The sequence below is a fragment of the Saimiri boliviensis genome, chromosome 6 (genome assembly GCF_048565385.1).
Source record: "Saimiri boliviensis isolate mSaiBol1 chromosome 6, mSaiBol1.pri, whole genome shotgun sequence".
Classification (NCBI taxonomy): Eukaryota; Metazoa; Chordata; class Mammalia; order Primates; family Cebidae; genus Saimiri; species Saimiri boliviensis.
This window is the reverse complement of record NC_133454.1, coordinates 118966386-118979527: the sequence shown is the minus strand read 5'-3', so window position 1 is coordinate 118979527 and position 13142 is coordinate 118966386. Positions and strand designations below refer to the sequence as shown.

Sequence of the window (13142 nt, the reverse complement as noted above, 5' to 3'; positions counted from 1 at the left end):
CTTAAAAACAAAAGATGGTAGAAATTTTCTCATTGCTGTCCCTCTCCACTCCTGTGATTCCACACATCAGCCAGTGATAATTTTAGACAAGAATTGAGGCCAGGCATGGTGGCTCCACTCCCAACACTTTAGGAGGCTGAGGTGGGAGGATTAGTTGAGGCCAAAAGTTTGAGAGCAGGCTGGGTAGCAAGACCCTGTCTCTACAAAAAGTAAAAATTATCTAGGCATGGTGGTACATGCCTGTAGCCCTAGTTATTTGGGAGGCTGAGGCAAGTGTGTTGCTTAAGCCTAGGAGTTTGCAGTGAACTATAATTATAACATTGTACTCTAGCCTAGATGACAGAGCAAGGCCCTGTCCAAAAAAAAAAGATGGACAGGGAGAGAGAAAGAAAGGTAGGAAGGGAGAGACAACAAGAAAGAGAGAGAGAGAGAGAGAGAGAGAGAGAGAGAGAGAGAGAGAGAGAGAGAAAGAAAAAGAAAAGGAAGGAAGGAAGGAAGGAAAGAAGAAAGGGGAAAAGAATGAATTGGGGTCACTTACTCTAATTCCTTCAATTGCTTCCTGTTGCGCTGAGAATAAAAGTCGAACTCCTTATGAGGTCTTATGGCCCTTTGGGATTTTCACTCTCCACGGCTTATGGACCCACCTCAGGTACTGCCTCTCTTTTCATCCTCAGGCCTTCACACAAAAATGACTGAGGAAAAAAGAAAAGAAAGGAAAAAGAAAAAGAATGACTGATTTGTTTACTTTGCTTTCTCCTCCCCAGTCCCTAGATGGCAGCTTAAACAGTTTAATCTCTCTTTGACAGGTTACACCTGTTATTCTTTCATAGCCTTCTTATCCTCCATATTACTGTACATATGTGAATAATTACTGTGTGTATTTTTTCACTACAAATACTGTGTATATCCCTAAGATTCTTTACATTTCACAAGGAGCCAGAGCCTATTTGTATATTCACTACTTTGTCCCCAAGACTTGGCTCAGGCCCGAAGATATATAATAGATAGTTGATAAATATTTGTTAAATAGATGAGTATGCTAGGTTGTGTGCCGTCATGGGGGAACCATGGATGAAATACATACAGATTATACATTAGAGAAATTGACCCTCTAGTAGGGGAGAGATGACTGAAATATAGATAATTATAAGGCAAGACAACATTACAGGAAACCCTGTGAGTCCTGAGGATGGGGCATACTTTTAGCCAAGAAAATTAGAGGAAATTCTGTGGAAGGATTCACTGGGCATTTAATGGAGGGAAAGCATACACAAAGGCATTAGTTTGAGAATGTGGAAAAAGATGTGTGGATCAATTTCACTGGAGCACAGAGTACACCAATGCAAAAGAGAGACACCAGGTGTGAGCCACCAGAGACCAGCCTGGCCAACGTGATGAAACCCCAACTGTACTAAAAATAAAAAAATTAGCCAGGCATGGTGCTGCACGCCTGTAATCCCAGCTACTCCGGAGGCTGAAGCAGGAAAATCACTTGAACCTGGAACTTGGGAGGCAGAGGTTGCAGTGAGCTGAGATTGAGCCACTGTACTCCAGCCTAGGTGACAGAACAAGACTCCGTCTCGAAAAAAAAAAAAAAAAAAAAAAAAAAAAAGAGCGAGGGCTAGAAAGGAGAGGTGATATCAGACTGTCATGGGCCTCATTTGCCAGGCCAAAAATTCTGGTCTGTATTCTGGAGGCAGTGTTGGGTAACAACAGTAGCTCAAACTAGTCTCTCAAAATCTTTTTTTAAAAAATACAATACAATAAAAAAAATAATACAGTAAACACCTATATACTTACCACACAGATTTAACAATTAACATTTTGGCATGGCATGTTTGCTTGATAGGTAGGTAGGTAGGAGGGTAGACAGACAGACAGACAGACAGACAGACAGATAGGTGTGTGTGTTTGCATTTCAAAGTATATATCTTTCCTTGGTGCTGTGTGTGTATGTGTGTGTGTGCATGCGCACATGCGTGTGTGAGACTGGGCCTCCCTCTGTCACCCAGGCTGGAGTACAGTGGCACAATCACAGCTCATTGCAGCCTCAGCCTCCTGGGCTTAATCAATCCTCCCACCTCGGCCTCCTAAGTAGCTGGGACTACAGGTGCATGCCACCATGCCCAGCTAATTTTGTTGTTTTGTTTTTGGTAGAGACAGAGGTTTAGCTATGTTGCTCAGATTGGTCTCTAATCTTTCTTTTTTGCTGAACCATTTTAAAGAGAGTTACAGATATCATAACTCTTCATTCCTATGTTTCTCCAAGTTGTAAAGATGTTTCCCCCTGTACAGCATACCATTTTTACAATGAACAAATGTAATAACTAACATCTAATATCAGTCCATTTTTAAATTTCCCCAATTGTCTTAAAAATGTCTAAAAGGCTGCTTTTCTAGAATCAGAATCCAGTCAAGCATTTGATTGTGTCTTTTTAAGTTTTTTCAAATTTAGAACAATCACCTTTGACCATTTTTTATGACATTGATTTTCCTTTATAGCTTATCTTCTATAAAGTAGTTGTCTTATAGAATGCTTCCGGTTCTTGATTTATCCGATTATCTACTTGGGGATATTGTTTAACTGGTTCCTCCAGCCCTTGTAAACTAGAGCTTAGATCCAAAGACTTGATTAGATTCATTTTCAATACTTTTGGCAAGAAAACACCATTAAGTGATACTGTATACTTCATGCTGCAGCACACTGGGAATCTCATAAAAATGTTGGTTGTCCAAGGGTTACTGATATTAAATTGGATAACTGAGTTAAGGTGGGGACTGCCAGATCTCCCTGTTGTAAAGGTACATTTCTCCTTTGTGATGGCAAGTAACCTGTGAGATGTGTTTGGCAACACAACTCACATGTTTGTAGCTATCTGCAGTTTATCAAACACATTCAAACACACTTAATCACAACCACCTTCCTGCGAGGTTTTATCCCTGTTTAACAGAAGTGAAAACTGAGACTGGAGTGCTTAAACAATTTTCTTTTCTTTCTTTTTTTTTTTTGAGACGGAGTTTTGCGCTTGTTACCCAGGCTGGAGTGCAATGGCGCGGTCTCAGCTCACTGCAACCTCCGCCTCCTGGGTTCAGGCAATTCTCCTGCCTCAGCCTCCTGAGTAGCTGGGATTACAGGCACGTGCCACCATGCCCAGCTAATTTTTTGTATTTTTAGTAGAGACGGGGTTTCACCATGTTGACCAGGATGGTCTCGATCTCTTGACCTCGTGATCCACCTGCCTTGGCCTCCCAAAGTGCTGGGATTACAGGCGTGAGCCACCGCGCCCAGCCTTAAACAATTTTCTGAAAGTCACAGAGCCAGTAAGTAGCAAAAGCAGGACTCAAGCCTAAATGGATTAACTCTAGTTTAGTTTAAAAAAAAAAATTAATCCCAAATAGCCTACATCTAACGGATTTTATTTTGCTCTACACATTCAGAGAAATTCACTAGTCATAAGCTATAGAAATGATGCCTGATAGTATAGAAATGATCCCTGATAGTAAAAATGGCAGATTTTTAAATTTAAATTTAAATTTTATTATTATTATTTTTTTGAGACAGAGTCTCACTGTCTTGCCAGGCTAAAGTGCAGTGGCGCTATCTTGGCTCACTGCAACATCTGCCTCCCAGGTTCAAGTGATTCTCCTGCCTCAGCCTCCCGAGTAGCTGGGACTACCAGTGGGCGCCACCACACCCAGCCAATTTTTGTATATTTAGTAGAGACGGGATTTCACCATGTTGGCCAGGATGGTCTCGATTGTTGACCTCGTGATCCACCCGCCTCAGCCTTCCAAAGTACTGGGATTACAGGCATGAGCCACTGCACCTGGCCCTAAAAATGGCAGATTTTTAAAGAGTATTCTCTCTCCAGAATTCAATAAATACTTCTCTTCTTTTGAAACCATTTTCTTAAAAAAGATACTTTAATTTATTGACACTGGGAAGCACACTGCCAAAGAAATTCAATTTCTTTTACAGTACTATCTAACAGCTATTTCTATTGCCTGTTCAAACTAGCAAAATGTAACAGATGCTGGATTCCCCAAAGTACAGCGCTTTGGGCTACATTTGCAACAATAGCTTACATTTAAATGTTACATTAGTTACTGGATTTGTAATCTTCACAAATGTGTGAATAGTCAGTTGATCAAAAATAACGATTTTCTGCTACAAGAGAACTCATAGCAGAAAATGTTCCCAACACAAAGATAATGTTTGAGATAATGGATATCTCAATTACACGGATTTGATCATCATACATTGAATACATATATCAAAATATCAGATGCATCCCTGGAAATACGTACAACTATATCAGTTTAAAGATACAAAAAAATAATTTTCTGTCCAAAGTTAAGCATATACAAGGCATCTATGATGCTAGAACCAAGCAAGGGCCTTTTGCCCTGGAAGAGACACATAAGTCAGTTCATCGCGAATCTACTTCTGAAGGGGACAGAATTAGTAGAGGCATATGACATTCCAGAATCAAAACACAAGGGGTGTGGAGCGACAAAGAGCAAACCAGGGAAGGATCGAGGGGACCACGGATCCAGGAAGGGACTGCAGAAGCTACTTCTGGACACCCCTGGAATCTGGGTCTCCAGCTTTGAGTTAGATGGGGGGGTACTTCAAGGGAGCCTCAGGCGTGGGCTGATTATCGAGAGTTATTCTGTCCGCCCGGTTCTTCCCAACAAGAAACTATGAAGGTCTTAATTCAGAAAAGGGAACACGACATCACACCCACGTCAAAAAAAAAAAGCTTTTAAGAGGCCGAGTCACTTTCACTTCCCACCAACTTCCCAAAGGCTGGAAGCATCGAACACGCCTCCAGCCGGTATTCTCGGATTTCATTGGTTGCCCCGGCCTGCCCCTCTCTTATTACTTCTCTCTCATTGGTCAGCAATGCCGCTTTCACAGCCAATTCTCAGAACCAATCATCTCCAACTATTGCCCCGCCTCTCCACCACGTGAGTGGCATAGGTGCCAACCAATAAAAAAAGAAAATGAGGATGCGAGGACGAGATTCCTTCCCTTTTTCCTCAACTCGTTCAGTAAATGGTACAAAAGGTGGAGCAGCTGATACCGTAAACCACCAATCCTCAAGGGCGGAAAAGGATGATGAGAAGAGTGATGGGAGGGGGTGACGTGGCAGTGACAGGAGCATAAACTGAAATGAGTGGCGGAAACACCAGCCAATCGGTGATCAGATTGTTCCGGCACCCCGCATTCTCCCGTCCTCCCTGAGAGCTGGAAACTTCAGGAAAGCACCAATGAGCTTCTTCATATGTCTGATTGGCTTTCATCTGAACCAATCAACGGTGGGTCTGGTGGACGCGTCCCACCCCAGGCTCTCACTGGGCGCTGTAAAATGACAGGCCCGAGAGAAATGCCAATGTCCGCGGGGTCTTCCGCAAGTGACATTCAGCGGCACCAATCGACGTCCTCCTTCCCGGCGGCCGAGCCCTCCTCCCCGCGGCTGGCCTGGCGGGGCGGGGACGCTGCGCAGCGGTGGCTGATGCGCTAGCCGTGTGGGGCGCTCCGGGCGGCGACGGCGGGTCTCGTAGGCGGTTCCGGTCCTGTATCTCCAGGCGGCGGTGGCTCATGGCGGCGACGGAGCTGAGAGGAGTGGTGGGGCCGGGCCCGGCAGCCATTGCAGCACTTGGCGGCGGCGGCGCCGGTCCCCCAGTGGTGGGAGCAGGCGGCGGCCGCGGAGACGCGGGGCCAGGCTCCGGGGCCGCGTCAGGGACGGTGGCCGCGGCGGCGACGGCAGGCCCGGGCCCCGGGGCCGGGGGAGTGGCGGCGGCTGGCTCGGCCCCTGTGCCGCCGACGGGGGGCTCGGGCGGCTCGGGCGCCGGGGGTTCGGGCTCGGCTCGAGAGGGCTGGCTCTTCAAATGGACCAATTATATCAAAGGCTACCAGCGGCGGTGGTTCGTGCTGAGCAACGGGCTCCTGAGCTACTACAGGTAACTGCTTCCGGGGCGCCGTCGCTCACCTTGCCTCCACCATCGCTGCCGACAGTCCCGGCGCCGTCATTCCCGCCTGCCGGCCCCGCAGCCAGGGTCGCCCCAGGCCCCTTTTCGTCATCTGTGCGGATTGACCCCGGGACCGGAGCCCACTGTCACGAAAGTGAAAAGCCCCTGGACGCACACCTCCCCTCCCCTCCTCTCGGGTTACCTACCCTTGGTGCCCTGTCTTTCTCTTGCTCCCGGCCTTTCCAATCAGCATTTGTTTGGAGAGTGTCTGTTCTTCCATTGTATTTCCACCAGCACACGGGTGCAATCATTAATTCTGCAAGCAAGGTACTGGTGTAGGTACTAAGGGAACACACACGAGCAGAGCAAACCCGAGACACTCCCCCCTAGGAACTTACAGTGGAAGTCCCAAGTTGTAGCTGTCAGTGCCCAGTCTCCAAAACTCAAGGTTATTCGTAGCTCTTGATGTGCCGGTCCTTGCTCCCTTCACATTCAGACACAAGGACGTCACACACGGTGGCTTTGGTATTCTGTCCCCTTTCTGCCTTGTCTCTTCCAAGACTTTGCCTACGCCCTCGCCTCCGGACAGCCCAGAATGGAGATGTGCACCCCAGTGCTGCTTTTATTTTTGCTTGTCCCACCTCCTCCCGTGGAAATGATTAAGTGTTTGGTCCAATATTTCTGTGATTTTCGGGTAGTTAGGATTAACTTTTATTAAAAGAAGGATCCATGTCTTTGGTATGATTACTTCTGTTCAACAAGGTTTATTTTGGACTGTTTAATATATATTTATGATGACTCGTAACCTGGCCATCACATAGCATACTTTTGGGCTAAAAAGGATAGAGGAGTTAAAGATAGGTGATTTGGGGATAGGGGGTAAACATTTCCTGAGGGCTGGACAATGTGTCTAGGTGTTTTATGTACAGTATTTCATTACAGTATTTTGTTCATTCCCAACAACAACCCTAAGAGTTGGGAAATATTCCCATCTTACTGATGAGGAAAACAGACTTAGCATGGGCAACTTTCTCAAGGTTTTGGAGGAGTTGGGATTTGAAATTACTTCTGTTCACACCAATCTAACCTAAAACTCAGGTTAGTGTTAAATGAATCAGTCGGTTACACAGATAACTGTTTATCAATAGCAAGTAATTTTATGGATCATGCTCACTGTGTGTATTTTATACAAAAAGTATAAAAGTCTTCCTTAAGGGATATTTTTCCTAATGATATTCCAATATTCCAATTGAAATTTTTTTTTTTTTTTTTTTTTCTGAAGAGCATCCTCTTTGAGACCCAAAACACTGATGCTGAGGAGTAGCTCACTCTATGTTTCTTTTCCTTTGCCAGGAATCATTCTGCTACCTGGAGAGTTAGGCTGAACAAGTCTTTCCATCAACTCCACTGTGTTGGCTTTTAGAGAATTTTGAGGGGAAATTGAAGGTGGAAGTTGGAGGTTGTTGGCAGGAACACATTCTCACCTGTCGTCTTAACAGTGGAAAATGCCTCACTGCTTAATCAACAGTTGTGAATAATTGTGTATTTCATTTGCATTACTGTATTCAGAATTGATTTTAATTATAACCCTTTTAAACTACTTATCCAGGACTATCAATTTAAACTTAAATTACAAGTCTAAAATTTTAATTTCCCCAGATTTTTCTCTCATTTAAGTTTATGTTTTCCCGTTATTATTCACCATCATTTTAATGTTTAATTGATTTATATCCTGACGTGGGTCTCAAGTCAATACTGATTTTGCATTTTCAAAAATTGTGTATCATTTCATGGCCTTCATATATGGTCATTTCTCATCCAAGTTCTTACCAGATCCACTTTCTAGGCCAATTGATTCTTTGATCAGTGCTAGTGTTGACCAGTAGTAATCTTAGACATTAATAACTTACATGTTGTCTTCAAGTATTTGTTATCCCTTCTAACTTCTCCCTTACAAGAGCTAGTGGTACCTGTCTGACTACAGATAAAACTCCTTCCAAAACATACCAACTACATATTGGGAAATATGTGATAGGCCTGCCCTAACCAACTTAGGTTGGTCCCACTCACAAACAAACCAAGCAGCAGGATCCAGAGAGTTATCAATCTGTGCACTACCCTCAAAATTACACTGAAATACTTCCTATCGAATATACTGGCAGTTTATTTTTTCCTACAGGGTTCTTCTGCTTCTCATCTTCCTGTGTAAACAACTATTTAGACAAGCTGTCATTCCTCCTGCTTTTCATACCTCCAAAACCTGCAGTTTCTTACGTATGCTGTTTCCAGCATACTGTTTTCCTTTTAAGTGGGATTGTGTACTTCCTAGACCCATCCTCTGATGAGCTGTTCTAATAGGCATTGGCAAACCACTTTCTTCTTTTTACCTATCCTGTGCTTACCTACCCAGTTACTTAGATGTCCCATTACTTAAAACCTTACATAGAATCATAGCTCTTCCAGAAACATTGTGACAGGCCATAGTATTAGTTTTCCTGGCTGGATTCTAGAGATTGAATTACTATTTCAGCTAGCCTTTTTTTTTTTTTTTTTAATTTTTTATTTTTATTTCTGTTTGTTCAGCTAGCCTTTTAAGGGAAGAACCTTCTGACCAGAAAATACCACCTAATATTGTAGTGCCTAAAGAACCTATCTTGTATCCTGAGATTCATGTCTTTCCAGCTTCTACACTAATTTATAATCACAGGTGTATCTGCCCAAACCCAAGAGCTCGGAGATCAAGCCTGTCTTACTCCCAGAGTTCCTTGATATTTTTTAAACTGCTACAGACCTTTTGTAATTTGAGAAACTTCCTTAGTTTACAATGATGACCCAGGCAGAAGAGATTCCTGAGAAGTGGTTTGTGAAAAGCTCCAGTAAGGAGGAATGTGGAAGAAAGTCCAAGTAGTACCCCTAGAGTAGAAAACATGGGTGAGCAGGCCTGTCAGCTGTGCATCTGTAATTCAGCCTGCATTATTCATAATGTAACTGAAGCTTGGGGGTGGGGAGGTAAGAACAGAAAAAACAAGGACTCATGTTACATTGTGGCAGGTGCAGGAGATAGAAAATGGCCCAGTCCATTGAGACCCCTCTGGCCTTCTCATACTAGTTCTGTGTTCATTTGAGAAAGGAAGAACAGTTCATGCAAGAAATTGAATAACAGCAAACCTGTCTTCCTAAGTGCAGTAAACAGACTTTTTCAAACATACCAAATCTTATGGGGTGTGTGCCATTTCTGGCATGCAGGAATTCTGGATGTGCCAGGTGTGTTGGCTGCTTGACTCCACTGAAAGGGAAATGGCTCTGCTTTGTACCGTGGCAGTTGGCAAAGGACTTTGATCTCTGTGTTCCAATTTGGACAGGGAAAACTGCAGTCTCAACATGCAGGTTCCTCGGCATAACCAGTGGGTGGTGGGGAAATGACAGTTTGTGCTAGGCACTCAACTGTGCTAGAATCTTGATATTTTATATGAATCTTGGTATTTTATGTGAAGTCTCATAGCTTGTTGTCACCAAGTAATGCTGTAAAGTTCAAAAGTTATTCTATTAATAGAACTGTCAGTCACTAGAGATTGGGAAAATTTTTACACCCAGTCCTCTGAGAACAGATCTGCTGAATCTTTCCTAGCTATTAATAGACAGCTTAGGAGTTCCCACCGGTCGAGTTTGGTGGATGTTAGGAATGAACGTATTCCTGAAAGATTAAAACACTTGGTGATTCCTTTTTACCTCCCCAGAAAGCTTGCTGTTCTTATTTCATATCATTTGAACCACAGCCAATATTTCATACTCGAAACATTTAAATGTGCTTTTTTACACTTCTGCAATATAATTCTAAGCATGGTGTAACAGTTCTCATTTGGGCTGAGTTATAGTCAGGAGTGAGACGGTTTGGCATATATAAAATGGAGCTATTCTTAGGAAATGAGACTGTTGTACAAGGTTATAGGGCAATTTATAACTTGCTAAGTAAAAGATAATTCCTGACTGCAAAAAGGCATGTGGCAACTTACTGAGATGATAGAAATGTTCTACATCTGGATTGTGGTAGTGGTTACACAGTTGGGTACATTTGTCAAAACTAATTCAGTTGTACCCTTAAAATTGGTGAATTAACATTGCATGTAGTTATACCTCAGTAAAGCCTATTTCTTTTTCTTTTTTTCTTTTTTCTTTTTTTTTTTTTGAGACAGAGTTTCACTCTTGTTGCCCAAGCTGGAGTACAGTGGCATGATCTTGGCTCTCTGCCTCCCGGGTTCCAGCGATTCTCCTGCCTCAGCCTCCCAAGTAGCTGGGTTTTCAGGCTAATTTTTTGTATTTTTAGTAGAAATAGGGTTTTACCATTTTAGCCAGGCTGATCCAGAACTCCTGACCTCAGGTGATCTGCCCACCTTGGCCTCCCAAAGTGCTGGGATTACAGGCGTGAACCACCGCGCCTGGCCTATAAAGCCTATTTCTAAAAAGCAAATGGTAAGAGGGATGACAAAGCAAAAAAGAAAAAAAAAAAAAAACTGACTCAGAAACAACACTTACAGTCTCTGAAAGGAAATCCCTACTGATTGTTTCTTGAATTTTAGGGAGCCGTTTGAGGGACTAGAACTTGCTGATTCCTAAGACTATCATATTTTCAGGGAGATCAGAGTTATGAAAAGAAATGGAATGTGATGAAGGATAAACCATTCATCAACTTTCTCCTTAACTTGTCTTTGTTTTGTTATTGTAGATCAAAGGCAGAAATGAGACATACCTGCCGTGGTACCATCAACCTCGCCACAGCCAACATCACTGTAGAGGACTCCTGCAACTTCATCATTTCCAATGGGGGCGCTCAGACCTACCATCTGAAAGCTAGCTCAGAAGTTGAGCGGCAGCGCTGGGTGACAGCCCTGGAACTGGCCAAGGCCAAAGCTGTGAAGATGCTGGCAGAATCAGGTCAGGAGCAAAGAACGCTATGCTATGCCTGGGGACCTTTCTGTTTACCCCTTTTATGCACACATTTTTTTTTTTTTTGTCATCATTATGCTGTGTCATTTGATTATCACCTATTTCCTAGATGTCTCAAGCATCTCTTCATCATGCAGTATTTCTGCTGGAGTGATGGTTCTCAACCAGTGTTGATTCTGCCTCCCCAGCGGACATTTGGCAATGTCTGGAGACATTTTTGGTTGTCACACCTGAAGGGAGGGAGGTGCTATGGCATCTAGAGAGTAGAGGCCTGGGATGCTGCTGAACCTACTATAATATACCAAACAGCTGCCAAAACAAATAATTATTTGGCCAAGGTTGAAAAATTCTGTACTAGAGACATAACAGTTTTTCTTTTGCCTTTAAGGCCAATCGATTCTCTTAAAATTTTGAGAAATAATTGTTTTATTGCTGGGTCAGTCTTAGGAGTATTACACCTCACAATTTGGATCTATTCATACTTTTTTCTCCTGATATCTTCTTACTTAACTCTTTGTTAGTTAAGTTGAAACAGTTTTAGTAGACTGCCAAAAACTGTGTATGTGATATTTTCTATGAAAAATCTTCATTTTGCTGTACTAGTTAACTAAAAAAAGCAATCAAGTTATGTGTTTATTGTGCTTCAAGGAAAATGGTAGGATTTTCCCCTGATATGTTGATAGTTTAATCATACTGAGCTTGTTTACCTAGAACGGACTGAGATGGTCACCTGCTGACTTTGTCTGTTATCTTATCCCCTGCCATTTCCTGTACAGTATTTAATGTCCATTAAGCAGTGAAAGAAGAATTTACTGCTTTGTAAATTTTTTGGTAGTAAGTTATATTTTGACTTTGTCTGTCTGTCTAGCAGAAAGCACAGGTCTTCTCTCACTCTTTTTTTTTCCTTTCTTGCTTTGATTTTAGTGCTGATGTTAGCTCCTCCAAAGGAAGTGACATTACTAGGAAAGCACTTTGCAGTTACAAAGTGTTGAGTACAGAAATGATAGTGAGAGGTACAACATAGCTTCTCTGCTTGACTTATTATTGGAGAGCTGTTTAAAGTAAGTTTTTGCATTGTTTTCGTGGTGGCTTTAGTCATGAAGTTTCTGAGCTCTCCTTCAGAAGACAAATTAATGGCCTTTTTTGTGATGTGGACTTTCTCTACAAAGACTGTGATTCTCAACTCGTTTAGTACAGATCCCATCAGTCACCTATCAGATGATAGTGGGTTTGCAATAATAGTTGGCTTGGACAAGATAGGAATCCTCAGGCCAGAGTTAAAGAGCTCAGTAATTAATTCCCTATTCCAAGAGCCTTTCAGCTTTTCCATCCTGTCCTGTAGTCAGTAGTTTTCAAACTTCAGTGTGTTTCAGTTACCTGGGCAGCTTACTAAAAAGGCAAGTTCCTGGGCTTTGCCTCACATCAGTTTAATCAAAATATCTACGGGTGGGCCTAAAGACTCTGCCCCTTTAAGAAGCAACTGGAGTGTTTGTTGTACAGGTGATCTGTGGACCACACTGTAGAGAAACCATCTGGTAATGGCAAGTTTTCAGTCAGTCAGAATGCACACAGCATGAGAAGTGTTGGTTTGTTTCTGGACAGTGTAGGTAGGGTTCCAAATCTCATTCCTAGTGCTGGAATCATATAACCTTTCTTTTCATTCCTACAGATGAGTCAGGAGATGAAGAGTCTGTCTCACAAACTGACAAGACTGAGCTGCAGAATACCCTTCGGACCCTCTCCAGCAAAGTAGAGGACTTGAGCACGTGCAATGACTTGATAGCTAAGCACGGCACAGCTCTGCAGCGTTCGCTCAGTGAGCTGGAGTCCCTGAAGTTGCCTGCTGAGAGCAATGAAAAGATCAAACAAGTCAACGAACGAGCCACACTCTTTAGGATAACATCCAATGCCATGATCAATGTGAGTGCAGATGGTGTCTGTGTTGCTTTTTGATTCATTCCCTCTTTGAAATGTAATTCTCCCCAAATGCCTAAAAGTTGTCATTGGTAAAGCACAGAACATTAGGACCTGCTTCACTGCTTAAGGGCTTTAAGTTACATTGTTTACTGCATGAAATAGAACAGGCTGCACAGATTGACTTTCATGCTCTGCCAAAGTGATCAGGAGGGTCTTTGCTTCAGCTGGAATCTAGAGTCCAAGGTTCCTGCACCAACTACTCTGCAACTACCAGGACAGCTGATCAGTATTAGCCGAGTCCCTTA

The 13142-nt window shown here is 43.0% G+C and overlaps 1 protein-coding gene across 1 annotated transcript in view; it reads left to right on the top strand.

Moving 5' to 3' along the window:
* Positions 1-5479: 5479 nt before the first annotated feature.
* Positions 5480-13142, top strand: part of OSBP (oxysterol binding protein) — a 44077-nt gene continuing 36414 nt past the window's right edge. Inside the window, exons 1-3 of the mRNA XM_039471046.2 lie at positions 5480-5967; positions 10700-10908; positions 12590-12840. Coding sequence (XP_039326980.1) covers positions 5606-5967; positions 10700-10908; positions 12590-12840 — 822 coding nt within the window. The 5' untranslated portion in view covers positions 5480-5605. The remainder of the gene's footprint in view (positions 5968-10699; positions 10909-12589; positions 12841-13142) is intronic.